General features: G+C 51.1%; 7 protein-coding genes across 7 annotated transcripts; 1 reads left to right on the forward strand and 6 right to left on the reverse strand.

The window, feature by feature from the left end:
- Window positions 1–246: 246 nt before the first annotated feature.
- Window positions 247–2,292, forward strand: N7539_004020 (ubiquitin-specific protease UBP1; the record flags this gene model as incomplete). Its single annotated transcript, XM_056933622.1, has 1 exon — window positions 247–2,292. The coding sequence occupies one exon, from the start codon at window positions 247–249 to the stop codon at window positions 2,290–2,292; it is 2,046 nt and encodes a 681-aa protein (XP_056791163.1).
- A 1,520-nt stretch (window positions 2,293–3,812) lies between these two features.
- N7539_004021 (uncharacterized protein) lies at window positions 3,813–4,130 on the reverse strand (the record flags this gene model as incomplete). The annotated part of the gene is made up of 1 exon (XM_056933623.1): window positions 3,813–4,130. The coding sequence occupies one exon, from the start codon at window positions 4,128–4,130 to the stop codon at window positions 3,813–3,815; it is 318 nt and encodes a 105-aa protein (XP_056791164.1).
- A 20-nt stretch (window positions 4,131–4,150) lies between these two features.
- On the reverse strand, window positions 4,151–4,876 carry N7539_004022 (uncharacterized protein; the record flags this gene model as incomplete). Its single annotated transcript, XM_056933624.1, has 1 exon — window positions 4,151–4,876. One exon carries the CDS (start codon window positions 4,874–4,876, stop codon window positions 4,151–4,153), a length of 726 nt encoding a protein of 241 aa, XP_056791165.1.
- Window positions 4,877–6,653: 1,777 nt separating this feature from the next.
- Window positions 6,654–9,120, reverse strand: N7539_004023 (uncharacterized protein; the record flags this gene model as incomplete). Its single annotated transcript, XM_056933625.1, has 3 exons — window positions 6,654–8,719; window positions 8,808–8,938; window positions 9,026–9,120. 3 exons carry the CDS (start codon window positions 9,118–9,120, stop codon window positions 6,654–6,656), a joined length of 2,292 nt encoding a protein of 763 aa, XP_056791166.1.
- A 949-nt stretch (window positions 9,121–10,069) lies between these two features.
- On the reverse strand, window positions 10,070–10,942 carry N7539_004024 (uncharacterized protein; the record flags this gene model as incomplete). Its single annotated transcript, XM_056933626.1, has 1 exon — window positions 10,070–10,942. The coding sequence occupies one exon, from the start codon at window positions 10,940–10,942 to the stop codon at window positions 10,070–10,072; it is 873 nt and encodes a 290-aa protein (XP_056791167.1).
- A 328-nt stretch (window positions 10,943–11,270) lies between these two features.
- N7539_004025 (NPA1/URB1 family protein) lies at window positions 11,271–14,874 on the reverse strand (the record flags this gene model as incomplete). Its single annotated transcript, XM_056933627.1, has 5 exons — window positions 11,271–11,597; window positions 11,651–11,977; window positions 12,032–12,828; window positions 12,884–14,668; window positions 14,730–14,874. 5 exons carry the CDS (start codon window positions 14,872–14,874, stop codon window positions 11,271–11,273), a joined length of 3,381 nt encoding a protein of 1,126 aa, XP_056791168.1.
- Window positions 14,875–15,411: 537 nt separating this feature from the next.
- N7539_004026 (Sec1 family protein) lies at window positions 15,412–17,898 on the reverse strand (the record flags this gene model as incomplete). Its single annotated transcript, XM_056933628.1, has 8 exons — window positions 15,412–16,549; window positions 16,611–16,915; window positions 16,996–17,076; window positions 17,143–17,345; window positions 17,402–17,548; window positions 17,611–17,698; window positions 17,758–17,795; window positions 17,865–17,898. 8 exons carry the CDS (start codon window positions 17,896–17,898, stop codon window positions 15,412–15,414), a joined length of 2,034 nt encoding a protein of 677 aa, XP_056791169.1.
- Window positions 17,899–18,299: the final 401 nt, after the last annotated feature.

Consider the following 18,299-nt stretch of genomic DNA (forward strand, 5'->3'; position numbering starts at 1 on the left):
AAGTGGCCGCGCACGAGTTCCGAAGCGTGACGATCAATCGTCTTGCACTCTCGAAACGGATTTATCGTGCACGATGTTTTACTAATCCACCATTTCCTAATTAACTAACTTTCCATGTCTGATTTTATTAAGACTACCGAATCTCCCGCCTCCCTCGCGTAAGCGAACGAAGACGAGAAAACCTCCGGCATATGTTACACAGATCCAGATTCTGGTGTCCGCCACTCCCTGGCCGTTCATCTCGCCATGAATGCTCGCAGACAAGGAGCCGACATCGTTCCTGGTGGGCCTACCTTTCGTAACGGAGGCAGGAACAACCACCATGAGACACTTTTGGCGCAGCTACAGAATACTCAATCTTTAGGCCCTACGCTTTTTGTCCTTGCATGCATTTTCTACTTTGCACTCGATTACTTCCGTCTCGCCCCAGTTTCGCTCATCAGGGCGATTTGGAGCATACTAGTCTATTTGACACCTTCTTCGATCCTCATCGCGTTGGACAGCCACATGTCGCCTTCCGATAGCCCATCCTCAACTCCCAGGACGTTGTCGTACCAAGCGAAGAGCGATTCCATGCAACGGATACTGGGGCTCGACAACTATACCTTTCCATTCTTCTCGCGGCCGAGGTCCCTCTCCGGTCTTGGCGGTGCTCTGTTAGGACATAGTAAGGATGCTATTCCATCAGGACTGGGAAACTGGGATAACTCTTGCTATCAAAATAGCATCATCCAAGGCCTTGCCTCGCTTGACACACTCTCGACCTTCTTGGGGGAAAATGTCCGCACACTCAGTGAGAGAAGCTCACTGACAACTCACAAAGCCCTCAAGGAGATTATCAATCTCCTGAATAGCTCAACCAATGGCGGCTACAAGCTCTGGATACCCGCGGAGCTGAAGTCCATGAGTAGCTGGCAGCAACAGGACGCGCAGGAGTATTTCTCCAAGCTTGTGGATCAGATCGACATAGAGGTCCAGCAAGCCGTGCGGCGTCAAACAAAAAATTTGGGGCTCAAGGCAGCAGGTCCAGAAGAGAACATCATGAGAGAAGCGCGTTCGGATTCAATATCTGCTGATGGCGATATCACCCAGTCGAGTAACGAAGAATCATTGCGGAATCCCCTTGAAGGCTTGCTTGCTCAGCGAGTGGGCTGCATGAGATGCGGATGGTCGGAAGGATTGTCGATGATACCGTTCAACTGTCTTACCGTTCCTCTCGGAGCAAAACATGAATACGACATTCGTGAATGCTTGGACCAGTACATGGCCCTAGAGCCCATTGAAGGGGTCGAGTGCGCCAAGTGCACTCTGCTGCGAGCTCAAGATCAGCTGCAAAATCTCCTAGGAAGCATGGCTGAGGAACACGACAACGAGAAACTAGACTCCCCAGGACTTTCCGATGCAGTGAGGGAATCTGCTCAAACACGCCTTGCTGCAGTTCAGTGCGCCCTCGAGGAGGATGACTTCAGCGACGAAATGCTCTCGGATAAATGCCACATCCGGCCCAAGAATCGAATGACCACCACCAAGTCTCGACAAGCAGTAATTGCTCGGGCCCCACAGTGCCTCGTGCTCCACATCAATCGAAGCTTGTTTGATGAGATGACTGGAATGCTGAGAAAGAACTATGCGTCCGTCGCGTTTCCCAAGAGTCTGGATTTGAATGACTGGTGTCTCGGTAACAGGACTCCTGGTTCTAGCGAGGTCATTGAGCAATGGATCACAGATCCTTCGAAATCAATGCTTCCACGCCATGACGAAGCGATTCGCATTCAGACTCGCCACTATGAGCTACGGGCCATCGTCACACACTATGGGCGCCACGAAAATGGCCATTATATCTGCTATCGTAAATATCCCACCTCTGTCTTCCCGGTGCCGGTTCCGGATGAGGTTCTCCAAGCCGAGGGCGACAAGGAAAAGCCTGAGCGCTGGTATCGACTAAGCGACGACGACGTTCAGATGGTGAGCGAGGCTCATGTCATGTCACAAGGAGGCGCCTTTATGCTTTTTTACGAACATGTCGACGTGCAGGCCATGGAGGTCTCGACTCAAGCAACGGAGCCAGTGTCCGAGCCAGAGCTTTGTGAGGCACCAGAGTCCGTGTCCAATTCTACGTTTTCTGAGAGCCATTCATCGGCGTCTACAATCACAGACGCAGCATCGACCACGTCCCGGGCAACCAGTGTGTCGAGCACTGACCAGACTGCTGTAACTGTGAATGAAATTAAGCTCGATCAGGGTCCTTTGCCGAGTCTTCAAAACAACAAACCATCCGTTATCTCTGGCTGAGAACGCCAATCTGGAGTCCCCTCTTGTTTCGATATTATCTCGCGACCGCCCAGTTTGTAATTGTCCCACAACACCATGATACCCGGACCCGTTTTCTTCATTAGGGGCGTTTGTTCTGAACTGGAAAGAAGCAATGTCAATATTCATCAACTCCACTACCCATTTGCATCAATGCATAGTCTGTGCCTAAAAGCAATATCAGCTGTGTATATCCTACTCTTCTCTGGGGTTTACCGCATGCAAATTTTCTTACGTGCATGGTTTGAATATTACAGTATGGTTTTGTTATACAATGCTACTTCCAGTTGGCTACGATACTTATCAAGTCTGCAGTCATACAGTCATGACTCGCGGAGGGTACCTATTCGGCTCCGTCTGTGAAGGATTTGAAATAGTTCTGCCTCAATGTAACCCGTAGTATCGCCCACTCCCAGCTGGGAAGTCCTTGCAGCCACCCAAGGCGATAGAAGTTGTTCAGTCCAGAAAGCTTTGAGTAGAGAGTCAGCAATTATAGAAAGCCTTGCGCCTGAACATTTATATTGGCACAATGTCAAAATTAAGTTTATTCGGCTACTCAGTCAAACATAAGTACTGCAATATCTATAGATTGACCTGATATGACTCACATTGAGCGCGAAAGCCGGCTTCCGGCACGATTTAAGGTTGCCCAATCATTTCGACCTGAGAGTTTACCCAAAGTCCCTCTCCAGACAGACCCTCATTACCCATGATATATGCCCGGATTCTGAGGCCCTCAATACAGCAGGATCAAAGAGACAATTCTTAGCGCAAGTAGGTCATCAGGAGTGTTTAGACTGGATTTTAACCTGTAGATCCCTGTGTGGGGATTGGTCGTTGCGTCCTCTGAAAGAGCAATAAATGGACTAGTCCTGGACCTCAGTGACTGCGCAGTGCCCAGTAATGATACGTGAGGTTCCAACTTGCTGGGTAAGAAGGTAGTAGTAGAGTTGGATGGACAATACCCATGCTTACTCATGTGAGCCTCATCTTCAGGCAGTCACGTGGAGGTGGATCCGCTTCCCGCTCAGCAGCGGGAGGTTAATCCTCTCCGGCACAGCAGCCGACACCCGCTAACGTTAGGATCATGCATGCATACCGCATTGTGGGCCACTGCAGCAATGCTAGGACACTTTCTGAGAGAGTGAAAAGCAGGGAAGAGGAGCAAAAAACCACACGATCTTTGTGAGACATTACTTGAGAGCTAGGGCTCACTCTTTAAGAGGATTGAGGATTGGTCACAAGTATGCTCCGCTAATAGTTAAATGCTGCAAATGCGTTCAATTCATCGTTCGTGTCCGCCGATTGCAGACGATGTCACCATCCAGATCTGCCCCAAATTCCACGAAGCTCGGGTTGATTTCAATCTCTTCAGCTGTCCTTGTACTCTGACAAACCCTTCCACTACTCGAGGTTTCCTGGGGGTTGGGTCGAAACCCAGCTCGAGGGAGGTGCACGAGCTTGTGGAGCCCTTGGGAGTTAGCTTCTAAGGGTGGGCGCTTTTAGTTGCCGGCCTCATCATCATGATGACTATGACGAGTCAAGAAGGGCGAGCCGAACGCATCTCGGGGTCCTAGTGCCACAGCAGACTGGTCAAGTTGTCGTGGAGGACGGCGTGGCTGTCTTGCTTCCGTAGCAGCAGCCAAGAAGAGCCGGTTCTCTTTATTGTCCTCTGCCGAGCGATACTCCGAGTTCATCTCTTCACTGCTGGGCCACCCAGCGGGGAAGGTAAATTCCTCGGGGTCGCTGTAGATCTCGAAGTTCCAGCCAGGGCGGGTCCGCTGGTGTTGAGGGGATTGGGGGGCGCGGACTGGAAGCATGTCCGGATCGATTTCACTTGTCATCTGTCTGGGAGACGACTGCGCTGGTTCTTGTCTCTCACTTGGGCTGTCTCGGCAGCGAGCTTGGGGTGATTGCTCTGTTGAATTCTACCGGTTAGCTGAGGGAAGCTTGGCAGGATTGATATGTGAGTGAGCAACACGATCAACTTACCTGATGAGATGCTCATAGAATCTTCAGAAGTCTCCCGTGGGGCAATCTCTGGTGAAACAATTTGCGAGACCGGGGCATCAGAGCCAGACGCAGAGATCGAGGCAGAAGGAGTGCCAGAGACAGAGTTGGGACCGGAAGAAAGAACAGAATCTGGAACAGAGGTAAGACTAGACTCCGAGTCCGAGGTGGAAGCAGGAGCACGGGTAGACGAAGACATGATTTCTCGTCTGAAGAGGCGTCGCGTCGTTCTCGAACACCGGCAGCAAAGTATGCCTCTTCGTCGGAGACGTGACAGATGGGCAAGCAACGCTCTTCGCTGGTGGAGTTGTGTGCGTGACGAGGAGCAAGGTCCAAGTGAGGTCGTAGATGAATGCACCACGCGGGTCTCGCGGGTCTCGCGGGCCAAATGGGCCCTATGGGCTCTCCAATTGATACGAGCCATGCGTGGGATACGGGGCGTACTAGGCTGGTGATCCTGACGAGATGCTGAAGCGATACGAGCCAGGAACTCAGAACGGGATGGGTGACCATTCCCGGTTGGTCCAGAAGCGTGTGCAGATTGATATGAATCCATGATGAAGTTGCCGGTTGAGTATTATGAGCCTGCAACGGTAAGGAACAGATGGATATGAAGGAGATGATAGAGTGAAAGGATAGCATCGAATCCTTGTGTTCAGACGAAACGCGTCCCAGAGTCACGATAGCAAATGCGATAAGTAAGGTAAACTAGACACCAAACACCATTCAATGGGCGGTCTGATATCTTGTGATGTGTTTACAAGATAGGAGACGATCTCTCTATCGTGATGCACAACGTGACTTCAATTTGTAGTTTCATCTTTCTGCTGAGACTTATTCTTCGTAACAGGAGTACTGACAAGCATTGACAATACGTAGTTCACTGACAGAGATACGCTTACAACTTGCAGCTTACCTCCTAATGTTGGACTTGAGAATATCAGTTTATACAAACGTATCAGGTCTGAACCAGAGCACAGAAAAGCAGTGAGCGGCCTTGTCCTTCGTTTCACTGCACACTCTTAGGTCGTGAGGTGGTATCCAGGCGCAAAGACAAAGTGAGGTCTGCGAGGAACTGAATCTTTAGAGGGGTTTGGAAGAGAGTTTCATTCAGCTCAGTAGAAACCTTGAAGATTGACTTGAGGTCAAGGTTGAGGGAATCGGTGTAGTTGAGGGACAGCTTTCAAGTTCATCAGGTAGGAGCTTTAAATTATTCAAATATCAGAAGGTTTCACCGCTCAACTAAGGTGATAATCAATAACAGAGTCTTAGAATCTCCTCACTACCTAGGGTCTGATAGTACTTCGTCGTACTCGACTCGCACAATTTAGATGGTTTTTTAGAGCATGAGAGCATCATGGCGTGGATAGAAAGATTGTCAAATTGGGCAAAGCAAAAGCTACAGCATGCAGGTTCCGTTGGAAGACAAACACAAGGCCCAGTGTTCGAATTTGACCATCACCACACAATACTACCTACTCAGTGAGTATTTTCACATGGAATGGATATCTACTGTCGCATGGGGACATAGTCAGGAACAAGGGGGTCCGGTAAACCAAGATTCGACGGATATATACAGTTGTGAAAACCTTAACGTCGACGTGCGTGTCTGAGGGTCTGATGAAACCATATGGAAATAAATATCCAGAATTGTCGTGGTGACTTCAACAAGTCGCTAGCACCTCCTACCTGTTTTGACACCTTGTTGCCTCGATTGTAGCTGTCTGGACCGGTGGAGACGGGATGGATGAGATCGCTGTCGAAACAGGACCGGGCTGGCCTACGCATAGACTTCAAATTATCTTCGCTTACAGAGCTGATTATCTTACCAACTTTTACGGGAACGCTGTAGAAGGTATCAATTTTGTCACAGTGCACAAGTTGGCCATCATCAACCCCATGAGGTGCTTGTTGTCTTAGCTAAAACATGGGCCAGGACAGACGTTTTTTCTTTACGACAATATCGACACCAATGCAAGGGAAAGGGTAATTTCATACATAAGAGCCAAATGCAGCAAGATGGCTCCACATTTGCCAGCTTGGAAGGCGATGGCGCATCACAAGAACAGGGTCAACAAAGTAGGCAACAGAATGGCGACACATGGTATCAGCATACGGAGTTCAGAAACAACAAAGGAGGATCATGGTATGATTGTCTCAATGAAATCCAGGGGGCGTGTTCACTAGACGAGAGCACACCGGCATCATTCGACAGAAAGGCTTTCTGATTCCCGAAGCAGCCCACTGCTGCATTCGGCACAATTCGTGATATTGGCTGGATAAAGAGAAAAGAAAAATTGCATGAATGGCATAAATCTTTTGCCTTGTCCACCTTATCTGAAAGGCTCAGGGCCCATCATTCCTCCCCGCCCATCACCTCCATTAGGCTGACCAAACATTTCCAGCAGGTGCCGAGATGAGGGAGGCGGGCCTTGCGGTCCTGGACCAAAGGGGCCCTGTCCTCCAGGGGCGGCACCCATCATCACATCGGGATTAGGAGGCAAGTTTGGGAACCCCGGAGGCGGAGGGCCGCCCATGTATCCGGGGGGTGGCATCATGCCCGGTGGTGGCCCACGAAGAGGAGGCATCGGTACCATGCCCGGTGGGAAACCGCGGTTAGGCGCAGGGATGCCCGGGGGAGCACCCATTGGACTCGGTCCGTTACCTTGAGGGACATGGCGACCAGTCCAGCCAGGGGGCGGCATGTGTTCCAGGCCCGGTGGCCGCTGGAGCGGCAATAGAGGCTGACTCAAGCCTTGGGGAAGTCGTGTGCCACCAGGTGTGATTGATCCCTGACCAGCCTGGTGAACAAAAGGCGCCTCATCAAAGTAGCCCATTGGGGTTGGTCCATTGGGCACCCGCCGACGCAGTTGCTCATTGTCAGGTCGATGCATGTTGGCAATGGGGGGGTCGTCAAGGAAATGAGGTCCCTTTTGAGCACCCAGCCCAGGAGGAGGTCGGGACATCATTTCAGGAATCAATCCCGGAGGAGGAGCCACGCTAGAGCTTGGTGATGAGTGTTGGGATGGGTGACCCGAGGGAGGTCCGACACGGACTTGCTGCATGAGGCGCAGCAAATGCTCTCGCTCGCGAGCCTGAGGTTCTTTCCCAAGAGCCTGGCTTTGAGGCATTTCAAGAGGGCTCATGTATTCAGGCTGCGGAAGAGGATCTCGTGGGGAGGAGACATTCGTGGGTGGCCGGAATTGCGGCTCGGGATGTGTCATTGAAGGCTGACGAGACGGCTGGCGCAATTCATCCTCGTGAGGAGTGCCGTTGCTGGATCGATTGTTTCCCCCTCCCAGCATCTTCAGGATCCGTTGGAATCCCTCCTGATCTGCGTCTTGGGCATTTGCTGGACTGCCGGCTTCAAACAAATTTGCTAAAGAGGGCCCTTGTGGAACAGACTCCTTTGAGGGACTCTCTGGAGGAGGACTAAAGAGGCCAGCGAAACGAGATGATTTTCCAGACTTCATAGTGGCATTTGCGGGGAGAGGTTCTTTCTTGGGAGTTTGTTCCAGCGGGGCTGGCGATGCAACGTCTGGTACGTGGGGCTTCGGTTCCCCAAGCATGCCGAAGAATCGCTCCATAGACGCATCTGTTGGAAGATGGGCACTGGGCTGGCTGAAGATCTCTCCATCAGTTGGGCGAGACTCTGGCCGATGAGCGGCAACAGGCGACTCCGCCGAGAGCTCCTTTTTCTCTTCCTGGGATGGGACCTGCTGACCAGCACCAGATCCAGCCTTCATTCGTTCCTTCCAGCGCTCGAAGTCTTCCTGGGTGTGAGCACGTCGTGGCTCGTCACGTTCATTGCTATCGAGCCACTCAGGCTCCTGCTCCAGCTTCGCCCCACGGGTCCAGTCGCGATCAGCGCCGTGTCGGTCACGGCGCCACTCTCGAGCGCGATGCTGCTGTTTATCTTCTTCGACATCACCAGCATCGTGAGCGGCTTCGTCCCGGAACCAGCTCCCCTCTAGCTTGGCCTTGGTGGGTTGCCCATCTTTCTTGACCACAGGACGGCCGTCTCGGTCTCGGACTCCTCGTTCGTTGGGGAGATCGCGGACATTCTCCCTGTTCTCCCAACGGTCAAATTCCCCGTTGCGGCGGGGCTTGCGATCTTGCTCCTCAGGCACGAGACCACGACGAGGGCGGCTAGCATTCCAGTCCTCTCTTTCCCCGCGTCGTCCTCCAAGGGCAGCAGACTTGCCATCGCGGCGGTCCTGGTCTCGCTCAGACCCGTCCTTGTCTTTCACAAACTTATCGCGAAAATTGAATCGCTCGCTCTTGTCATCTGTGTCGCCGGTGCGTGCTGGACGGTCAGCCAAGTCGAATGATCCTTTGCCGATGCCGCCAATTCGTGATGACGCAAACGCAGTTTTCGGAGGGCCAAGGATGATATCTTCTGCAGTACGTCATAGTTATTTTAGCAAGAGTACAGTCATGGTGAAAATCAATCAATATGTTGCAGATGAACCTGCAGAGTGGCCTACCCGAGTTGGACCCGCGAGCCATGTGTCGAGCTTCGAAGAAGCTGGGCCTGCGATTTGTAGTCGCCTCGCCTGAGCTGTTTGTCTCACGAGGCGTCCGCTGCTTAGTCTGAGTAGTGGTATCTGGTTGTGGCCTGTAGAGAATAGGGGGTAGGCAGAGGGGTCAGTCTTGTGCCCTGGGGATGCGGAGTAACCAAAGCCGCGAGGGCAGATTAACTCACATCCATTCCTCAATTGGCGGCAGACCAGGAGGTTTGGCGACGAGCGGCGATGACCGTAGCCAGAGGAGCTCTTCGACCTCGTACCGTCGCGCCATTACGGCCAGATCTGGAGGTGAGCTGAGGGTGGGTAAGCAGTAGCTGTGAGCTTTGTGCGGTCGAGGTCCACAGTAGGTCAGTGTGCTCTCATTGAATAGTGATGATGGCGCAACGAGCAAAAGGGTGAGACGAGGAGGTCAAGGCAGTTGGCAAGGAGGTGAGATTCTGTTATGGAGAATGAGGACAATGAAAAGCTTAGGCAATGTGAAATGAAGAAAGTTTGAGAAGTGATTCTGAAATTGAGGTTGAGTGAAGCGCGCAGGCAGTAAGCCACTTTGTGGCGAGGCTCAAGGCGGAGTCGGGGTCGGTGAGGATGGAGGGGGTGGATGGAGTATGGATTGTGGACACCGAAGTGACTGAACAGTAGCCCGGGCCCAGGAGAGGAGCTCAATAGACGACAAGGCCCGAACACAAGTGATTGAATCCTATTTTAAAAGGCAGGAGTCATGGAGGTTTTGACGGTGCATGGGTCAGCTGGAGAACGAGAGCAAAGAGTCCTGAGCAGGCTACGTATGTTAGCAGTCACGGAAAGGCCCGCTGGTGAGTATAAGCGTGTGCTGCTGCAGTGTCACCCGTGACTCCGAGTGTATCATCACAGATGGACTAGAAGTAGATTGGAGTATTACCGTCACTCCTACAAGCCGTAGCCAATATGCGTGTATTAAGGTATTAAGGTATAGCATCCCAAACACAGTGCTGGTAGCACGACTTGTATTTACTTTTTGGATCCCCTCTCCCACCGGGATTTTTCTGTGGCTGATCGAAGACCCGGAAAGTAACTTCTATTGCTAAGATGAATATAAGGTCCTCTAAAGGAAAGAGCGCCTGGAACGATCTATGCAGGGCCATTCCTGACCATTGTGCACTTGGAGGGCAGTGATTAAGAGTGAAGTAGAAAGCATAATGAGCACGTTCGATTCAATCTAGCAAATGCCTCTTGAAGTGACATCAGTTGACCAACAGCGGCTTAAAGACAGACGAAGACTTGACAGTAGAAGAGACACCACTAGTAGTGGAACGTGAAATGGACACTTTTGGGGGAACCTTGACAGGGATAGGATCCGGAACCTTGACTGGAACATCAACAGGGACAGGAACATTAGCAGGAGCACCACCACCAAGATTGAGTGGGACATAGGAGTGAAGAGGACAGGATACAGACACGGGCAGCTGCTTCTTGACCTTTGAAATTCGCTCTTGGCCAATCCGACGAACGGTACAGTGCCATCTGATAAGCTGAGTATACTTGCCGGTGATGGACTTCATCACCAGCTCGTACACAACATTCGAGCGAAATCCAGCACCATCTCCATAGTAGGTGCGCAGGTCGTTTAGGAAGGCTGGTGGTAGACCAACGCTTTGGAGGGCTAATTCCTGCGAGATGCCGGCGTCGAACATGCCCTGAAGAAGATGGAGATGTCCAACAATGTGATGCAGCAGCGACATGGGTGAGTAAGGATGCGGAGAGCTGGCGGAATCTCGAACGGACTGCTGCTTACTGTACTCGGCCCAGATGGTTGCTGCCGTTTCGGGGGTGAAACCGACGAACTCGAGCGCTTTGGCACTGACTCGTGCCAGAGGGATCTCCTCGGCCGATCCATCGCTGAAAACACCGTTCGAGAAGCCACGATTGAACAATGGCAAGACGCCGCCATAATGGCACAACATGCGTCTGGTGACTTGGAACGCAATCTTGATGTCCCCATTCGGCAGCAGTTTCAGGAAATCAGCTCGTCCAAGGCGGGCAAGGATTTCCTCGCTGATGTAGCTTTCGCCACCTGGAGCAGCGTTAACGCTGGAAATCTTAACAGGATGAGACATGTTTAACTCCACGAAATTGTAGTGATGAAAAAGGATGATACCAAGAAGAGGATGGATGAGAGACGTTGTAAGAGGTAGAAGAAGATGAAGAGAGATAAGAGAATCAGTGGGATTATATGGACTCGAGGGTATGCTCGTCATCATTGAGCGATATGAACCGTCATTGATGAGAATTTTACCCGGAAAGGGAAAGTAAGAAGCCGTTTGGGTAATGACCCGAATAGGCAAGAGCCTCCATCTCGGCTGCCCATGTAGAAGACACTAAAGATCGCGGACGTAACACACAAGAATGACGGAAGAAGGAACATGGGAATTGTACACTTAGGCCTCAGGCTCTGGCATGGGCGATTTCTTCAAGAGCGTGCTCGACAGTTCCTCCACTCCATGTGTCGACCCGCTCGCGGTTGCAGGTCTCATGAAGAGTTCGTGCCAAAGCCCCCAAAAGAGCAGCTTCCTTTACTTCGGCTTCTGCCACTTGAATTTGAATCCAACTGAGGACTCCGGCACGAGTGATGAGCGTAGTACTTCCACCTACTTGAGCCGCGCGGTAAATAATGTGTAGAATCTTGCGCCGCGCAGTATCGTTCAAAGTTGGCAATTGGTAGAGCGAGAGGATACGTTCGAAAACATTGGCTCGGCGATAGATCTCCATGTCCTGCAAAGCCTATTAGCTACTTGGAAAAAGAGTGTTTCACGTGATAGACTTACAGCTTGGCTCCGCAGACCCTTCACAAACATTCCGAGTAGCCAGTCAATCTCATCAAGGTGGCCATCGTCCAACTCAGGCTCATTCAGGAGAATTTTGTCAATCCAATATGATGGGAGTTTTTCCACTTCCCAAACGGGAGCCTTTTGCAGGAATTTGTTGACCTTGCCGTAGACTTTGTGCAATGGGCTGATCAGGATACGCAAGCAATTGGCAGCACATTCACCGACAATCCAAGGGACAGGCTCCTCCAACCCAATCTGATTGACGGTTTCCAGAAGCTCACCCGCCAATGTGTACACGGTGCGCCACTCCACGTAAGTTGATTCCTGTGAAAATTCATCAGCAACTGTCAGAGCCGAGCTGGGCCGCATCTAACTTACTTTGAGCTGCGCCATGAAACGAGCGATTTTGGCGAACGCCTGCCTCCGAACCTCCTCATGTTTCGAACAGAGACACAATACGAGTTCTGCAATACGGCCCTGCTCGACCGCCTGCTCAATATCCTCTCTTTCCCAACGATGCAAGGCATTATGCGTGGTTCCCTCGCTAGGCAGGGGGCCGAAAATTTCCTCCAAGTCAACGTCCAAGGCTTCTTCAGCTGCAGCAGGAATGGCCGATAGACCAGAGTCGATATCCATGGAATCACCGCTGTTGCTTTCATCCAAGCCCCTCAAGCTCTTTTTGATCACAGAGCGGCTCTTCTTCGCCTCGGTAGCATCCACAAGCGCATCGCGAGCAGCTTTCAGTGCTGCTGCGTTTTCTCCAGCTTGATTTAGATGGGCGAGAATCTTCGCGATCCATGCAGCAAGAGCTTCCTCGGCGGCCTCATCCTTGGCTTTCACTACGAAAGGCCATTGCTCAACGACAGCAGCGACTAGTGGACTGGTCATGAGCTCATTTGACGAGCCAGTTCCAATCAGATCAAGATAGTGGACAGGCTTCTTTGCAACTCGGGTGACACAGTTGTCGATGAAGGTCAATTGATGGTCAAGAGCCTCTGCTTCTGAGTCTTCCAGACTGGAAAGCAAGGCATTGAATGACTGTGGTGAGTTCTGAAGAACAGAATTTTCGGCAAGAATTGACCGGAGCAAAGTCGAGATGCGACGGGCGAAAGCCTTATCAGATGTCGTTGTGAGAACTCTGAGAATGGAAGTGAATGGGGAATATTGCATAGATGCTAAAAAAAAAGTCAGATCGATGTCAACTACGTCAATGTTAGGAAGAGCACCTACCTGGCTTCTGCCACCAACGCATAGATGCTGACTGTTGGGCAATTTGTATAACGCTTTGCAGTTGACTGAGAAGCATCTCAGAGTCATCATCTTTCAAGTCCGGCTCCTCGAGACGCTTCAACACATCGACAAGTACTAAGGAAACATCGAAGTTCTCTTCCAAAGCGATGTCTGGCATGACCTCATAATAGCATGCCAACAATTCTGCAACAGCCTCCTGCTGTTGCAGATCTTCCTTGGAAGTACGGCGAAAGAGTGTCACTGCATCCTTGACAGCTGGAACTCGGCGGGAGAACTCAGCTAGCAATTTTGAAGAAGCTTGATTCCAAAACAGCTGACCCTGGCCGTGGTCTGTTCGAAATATCTTCAAGACCGAACGCAACTTCTTGAAGGCGAGAGTAAGGATGCGAACAGCAAACAATGTGATGATCTCGGCATTCTGGTTCAGGGACCGCGTCATCGTTTTCTGGCTAAGCGGACGTGGGAGGACATTCTCGATGACCACTGAGACAGGAGGCGGCAAAGCAGGCAGTTTGTCCTTCCAGCCACAGTTGGAGGGAACTGGTAGCTGCACTGTGGAAAACAAGAATGCGGACTCGGCCATCCACGAGGGAGTAACTTTAGGGTCCGCCGTGAACATTGTCTTTTTGGAGAAGAAATCGGCTATCAACTCTGGGGCAGCCTTGAAAATGGTGACCAGCAACTCAATTTGTAGACTGTCTGCATCGGGACGAAGACACTGAATCAAGTGAGATAACGAGTTATTTCGAACAGGAACGCAGTCTCTGTACTTTTCCACGTGAGCCGGAGAGTCCAGACCAAGTTCGATGCACTCGTCGTCCACAACGGGTAAAAGTTCAGGATCCGTTCCAACCGGGTACCAGCCCGTCTCCGGCAGCAAGACGCCTGAACCAGATGTGTTGCAAATGTTCATTAAAACTCGGTGGATCTCGTTGGCAATGATGATCCCGTCTGGATTGGGTTCATCCGAGTTTTGATCGTACCCGTAAAGGGTCACCAGCTTTTCAAGATTCCATTTGTTGAAGAATTTGCTCTTGGACCTGCGTGATAGTGATTCATCCTGAACGATGTCTCTCTCGAGGGCTTTGATAAGTTCCACAACATCCGCCCGCGAGTCCTTCCGGAGGTGCTCCAGGAGGCCACGAGAGAGCTTTGGCTGCTCTATAATGTCACTTTTCTCCAAGGTCTGCTGAACCCGGATGTTGGCAAGAAGGTACTTGACGGCGTTCCGTCGCAAGGTAGATTTCAACGCGTCATTCTCCGTGGCCTCGAGCTGCAACTTGTTTGGCGTCAAGAAGACATCAAGCCGCTTGAAGGTGATGTAACGGCTCAGGTAGAGCTTTCGCGCGACAGCACCACCATCGTATGTCACAATCTCAGTGAGTAGACGCAGACATGGCGAAATCAAGTGTTCCTTGGTCTTTGTGGCTGTTAGACCGCGGTTGAAGAGTCTGAGCTGATCCTTCTGCAGTAGGTGCTTGCACAAGGCGACCCCGAAATCCCGGAACTCCAGCTGGCGAGAAATGGTCTTCAGGAAAAGAGCCAGGACTGAAGGAATAGTGGTCAAGAGAGGTTCATTATTATTGTTGTCAGCAAAACTCCATGTCTGAATAATGTCCGGGAAACAAATGGAGTTTTCTTCCTCTTTGCTAGGGGTGATTTGCTTGTCACAATAGCCTTTCAAGACATGGAGCCTTTGGGTCTTTTCACTCTCCTTTTCTGCCTGGCCAATGGAGATCAAAAACTCCTTGAACTTTTGAAGGCCTTTCAGAACAGTCAGAAACGTTCAATAAAGCTTTTGCAACTTCTTCAAATCAATACTCACCTTGCTTGGCAACTGGGGCATTCTGTTGAAAAGCTAGTAACTCGCGGAGCTGAGCCGGCGATGTAAAATTCACTGTGTCGTTGGAGCTCCCTTCATCCAACTTTCTCCGCTTCGCCCTAGAGAGATGCTCGGCGTGATGGGACATCTTGTCTGGCAATGTTGCGTTCTGCAAGTGTCTATTACTGGGATTTTTTTCTCTCTCATCGCCAACGTTTCCGATGGATTCAAACTTTCACGTGTGCTGATTGGCTGTGGCTGGGGCGCCCGGTCTCCTTATCGCTATCAGCATAATATGTGCCTTAGGCAATGAAGATTATCGAGAAGGCCGCCTTGCCAGGTCTTTCGTTTCTAGAAACACTCTATAAGCAGAAGCCGGACTCGTATCTTGTTATTTCGGACTTTACAACTACGTTAGTACTGCACATCTAGGTTCACCTGTTCGGGCGTATGGACATGGTGCGACTCGAAACGCGAAGGAATAGTAACGCAAGGCCTTCATCTGCACGCAGTTACAGTACGCATGTACTTCGTCAAAGGTCTCTAACCGCTTACTACTATGGTTTGAATCGGACTAAACACGCACAGTAGAGGTGGTATCATATGACAGTATCGCTGGAAGCCAGGTAAGAGAAACAGAGATGGAATCGAACGTCTTGTAAGAAGATGGAGATGAAGCTGCCAACTACTTGAAGAATCGAAATTTCCTTTCCTTATCTTTCTTGTCTTTGTCATGCTTGTCCTTTCCTTTCTTGTCCTTGTCTTTCTTGTGTGAATCGCCTGTCGGCGGTGCGGTCGCTCCGTTATTGAGAGAAAGATTGGCCATCATGTCCCCGGGTGCCACAGGTGGGTTTAGATGAGGTGGTGGGACAGCCTTCTTCTGAGGCTGGGGAGCAACGGGGGGAGGCGCACTTTTCTCGAACAAATGGGCTGGTGCGATTGGCTTGGGTCGATCAGCGGGAAGATCCAGTCGACGCTTGTCGACGCTGAGATCACCAAGCTGGCGCAGAAAGAGCGCTGGTGTAAGCATGTGGCTGCTCACCAGGTACACATCCCTATTATGAGCTTGCGAAACCTCGTAACACGCGCGTGCCTCTGAATGAGTGGCGCCCCCAGCCATGAAAACGATTATGCGCTGGCGTGGCTGATCAACAGCTCGAGTGCGTGCCCATGTAGGCTTGGCACTTCGTAACGAAGCCTGCTGGGACAGCATCTCCTGAGTCGCAGTCCCCCCATCATTCTCTGTGTGGGGTCGCGTGAAAGGAAAGACATTAGGGTCCAGTGTACCCTTGATCTGTTCCTCGAGCAATTGTTTTACATTCAACTCATAGCGCGCAAGGCTGAGCTCCTCCGGATTTGGAGGAGGAGGCTTGCGGTTGAACAGCGGCGGAACGGGCGGCTTTTCGTCTTTCAGTGGCTTTTCCACACGAATCCCCAGCAAATCCAGGTTAGCAATTACTTGGCCGTTTTGCCCCGGCAGTTGCGCATGAGCCATCAGTTTGCGAATGTCGCCCCCAAGTAGCCCACCGCGGTACATGATGTATAGGAGAATCAGTCGCAGTCGATCCGAGTGGATGACAGCCTCATCATCAAGTAACTGGACGAGTTGCGCGGCCAGATTCTTCGCCTTTTTGAAATTTTCATCCAGGCCAGTCGCAAAGGACTGTTCAATCGAGCTGACCTCAATGAGCTTGTGATCCTGGAAGAACTTCATGCACTCTTCAGCCATATTCAGATGAAGTGTATATGCATCTTTACCCTCAGTAAACTCGTTCAGACCAACCAGCATGTCTCGGAGAGTGTTCACGCTGATTTTTTCGTTGCTAGAGGAAAATTCAGCAAATCCGTTGACTCTAATCGTTAATCTGCTGGCTGCTGACTCACTCTTCTGCGAATTGGGGATTCGCGGCTCGAAATTTCGCAAAATCATCGCCGAGTTTTTCGAGCACGTCTTTCATGTGCATGTGACGATAGTCCACCCACACCTTATCGTGCTCCCCGATCACCATTTCCTTCACCTCTTCGTTGGGCTTCCCCTGATTTAGTAGCGTTTTGTAGGTAAGCTTCTCACCGTCATTGACAGGCAGGAGGTCAAAAACCATTGCACCGTATGTGAATTCATGCAGAAGAGGTGCGAAGACGTCCATCGACCGATCAACGACGAGCAACACACCCCGTGGGCGATTTGTCTGAGGGGGAAGTCACGCTGGAATTGTGCAAATTGGTCCAATTCAGTTTGAATGAATCGAGCTAGATGGGAGCATAGAACCGCAGCTTCATGCGTCGGGGCGCGAGGCCGGTAATATCTGATCACAGGGTACTCGCCAAGAGTCGCACACACAGAAACGATCTACAATGATCCCGATTTCAGTCTCACTGGAAAAACCAAGCAGCACCTTGACAACGATCACCATACCTTTTGAGCCAAGTCTTCAAGATGTTTACGAACAAGACCGTTGCAGGCGGGGTGGTAGAGAACCGGGAAGCTCCAAGGGTCGCGAAACGTGATCAAATGTGATTCGCGTGGGTAAAAATCGATGTTCAGGATGCGATAGTCAGCTATGTAGCGTCGCGCCATTTCTGATCGATCAAGACGCTGGCGTTGCTGGGGATCAAGGACTAGGTTCTTGTTAGTTTCGGAAGCGCCTGGGTATGCGAACCACGTATGTGCTTACATGACGTCCAGACCAAGTAGGCCTTCTTATAGCGTCCGACCTCAAAGTCGGCCATCAAGCAGTCGACAATCCACGACTGCGGTGATATAATATAGAGCGCATTCATGTCCGGATTGGGTGGTCGGCGATTCTCGATTTGTTCAATATCTGCAGGTTGGCATCCTTTAGCCGTGTGACCGAGCCATCGACCATTTGGGATGAAATCTCACTCGAGACATTCAGATTCAGAATTTCCTCGTCCTTCACAGCACTATTGATGAGCTTTCGGCTGGCCTCATCGGCCACGAGAACTTTCCACTGAACGAATTTGGCGGTCAATGGCGTGTCAAAGAGGGACTGGTGTGACTGCGACTCACGTCATTGCCGACCACATTGCGAATTGTGTTTAGAATGACTACAAGATAACAATGCAAGGTCAGTTACGATGATCGCACAATTCTCTCACTTCCAGAAAGCCACATACTGTCACGCTGGATGTCGACGATGGAGGACCCCATGCTGGTGCACAACCCTCAAGAACAGGGCCGCAAGAAACGCCGCCTCGGGGTTTTCAAATTTGCAAGGAGAAGCAGTCTATGCTCCCAGAACACCAGACGGTAAGGGTTGTGCTGTTGGACAGCTGCTTGCGACAGTGTCTCGGGGTCGCTCAGGGATGACGGTATACTGGTCGGAAATTGGTAGGAGAGGGTTTCCCCACTATGGGGAGAAGCTTCGACAATCGACAAGGAAGAAGTGGATCTCCGGGTGGCGCGCCAGGGATCTTATCCCGATAAGCAGCCGCGCTTGTGATTTCGATCTGCGTAGCGCATGGCCGCACGTCGAGTTCTCTCGAGTGGGCACCTCACGCATATCATTCCATTCCGCTTTCTTATCTTTCTGCCGGGCTTCAAGACGATTT

Source organism: Penicillium diatomitis (assembly GCF_028827545.1).
Source record: "Penicillium diatomitis strain IBT 30728 chromosome Unknown utg000004l_segment0_segment0, whole genome shotgun sequence".
NCBI lineage: Eukaryota > Fungi > Ascomycota > Eurotiomycetes > Eurotiales > Aspergillaceae > Penicillium > Penicillium diatomitis.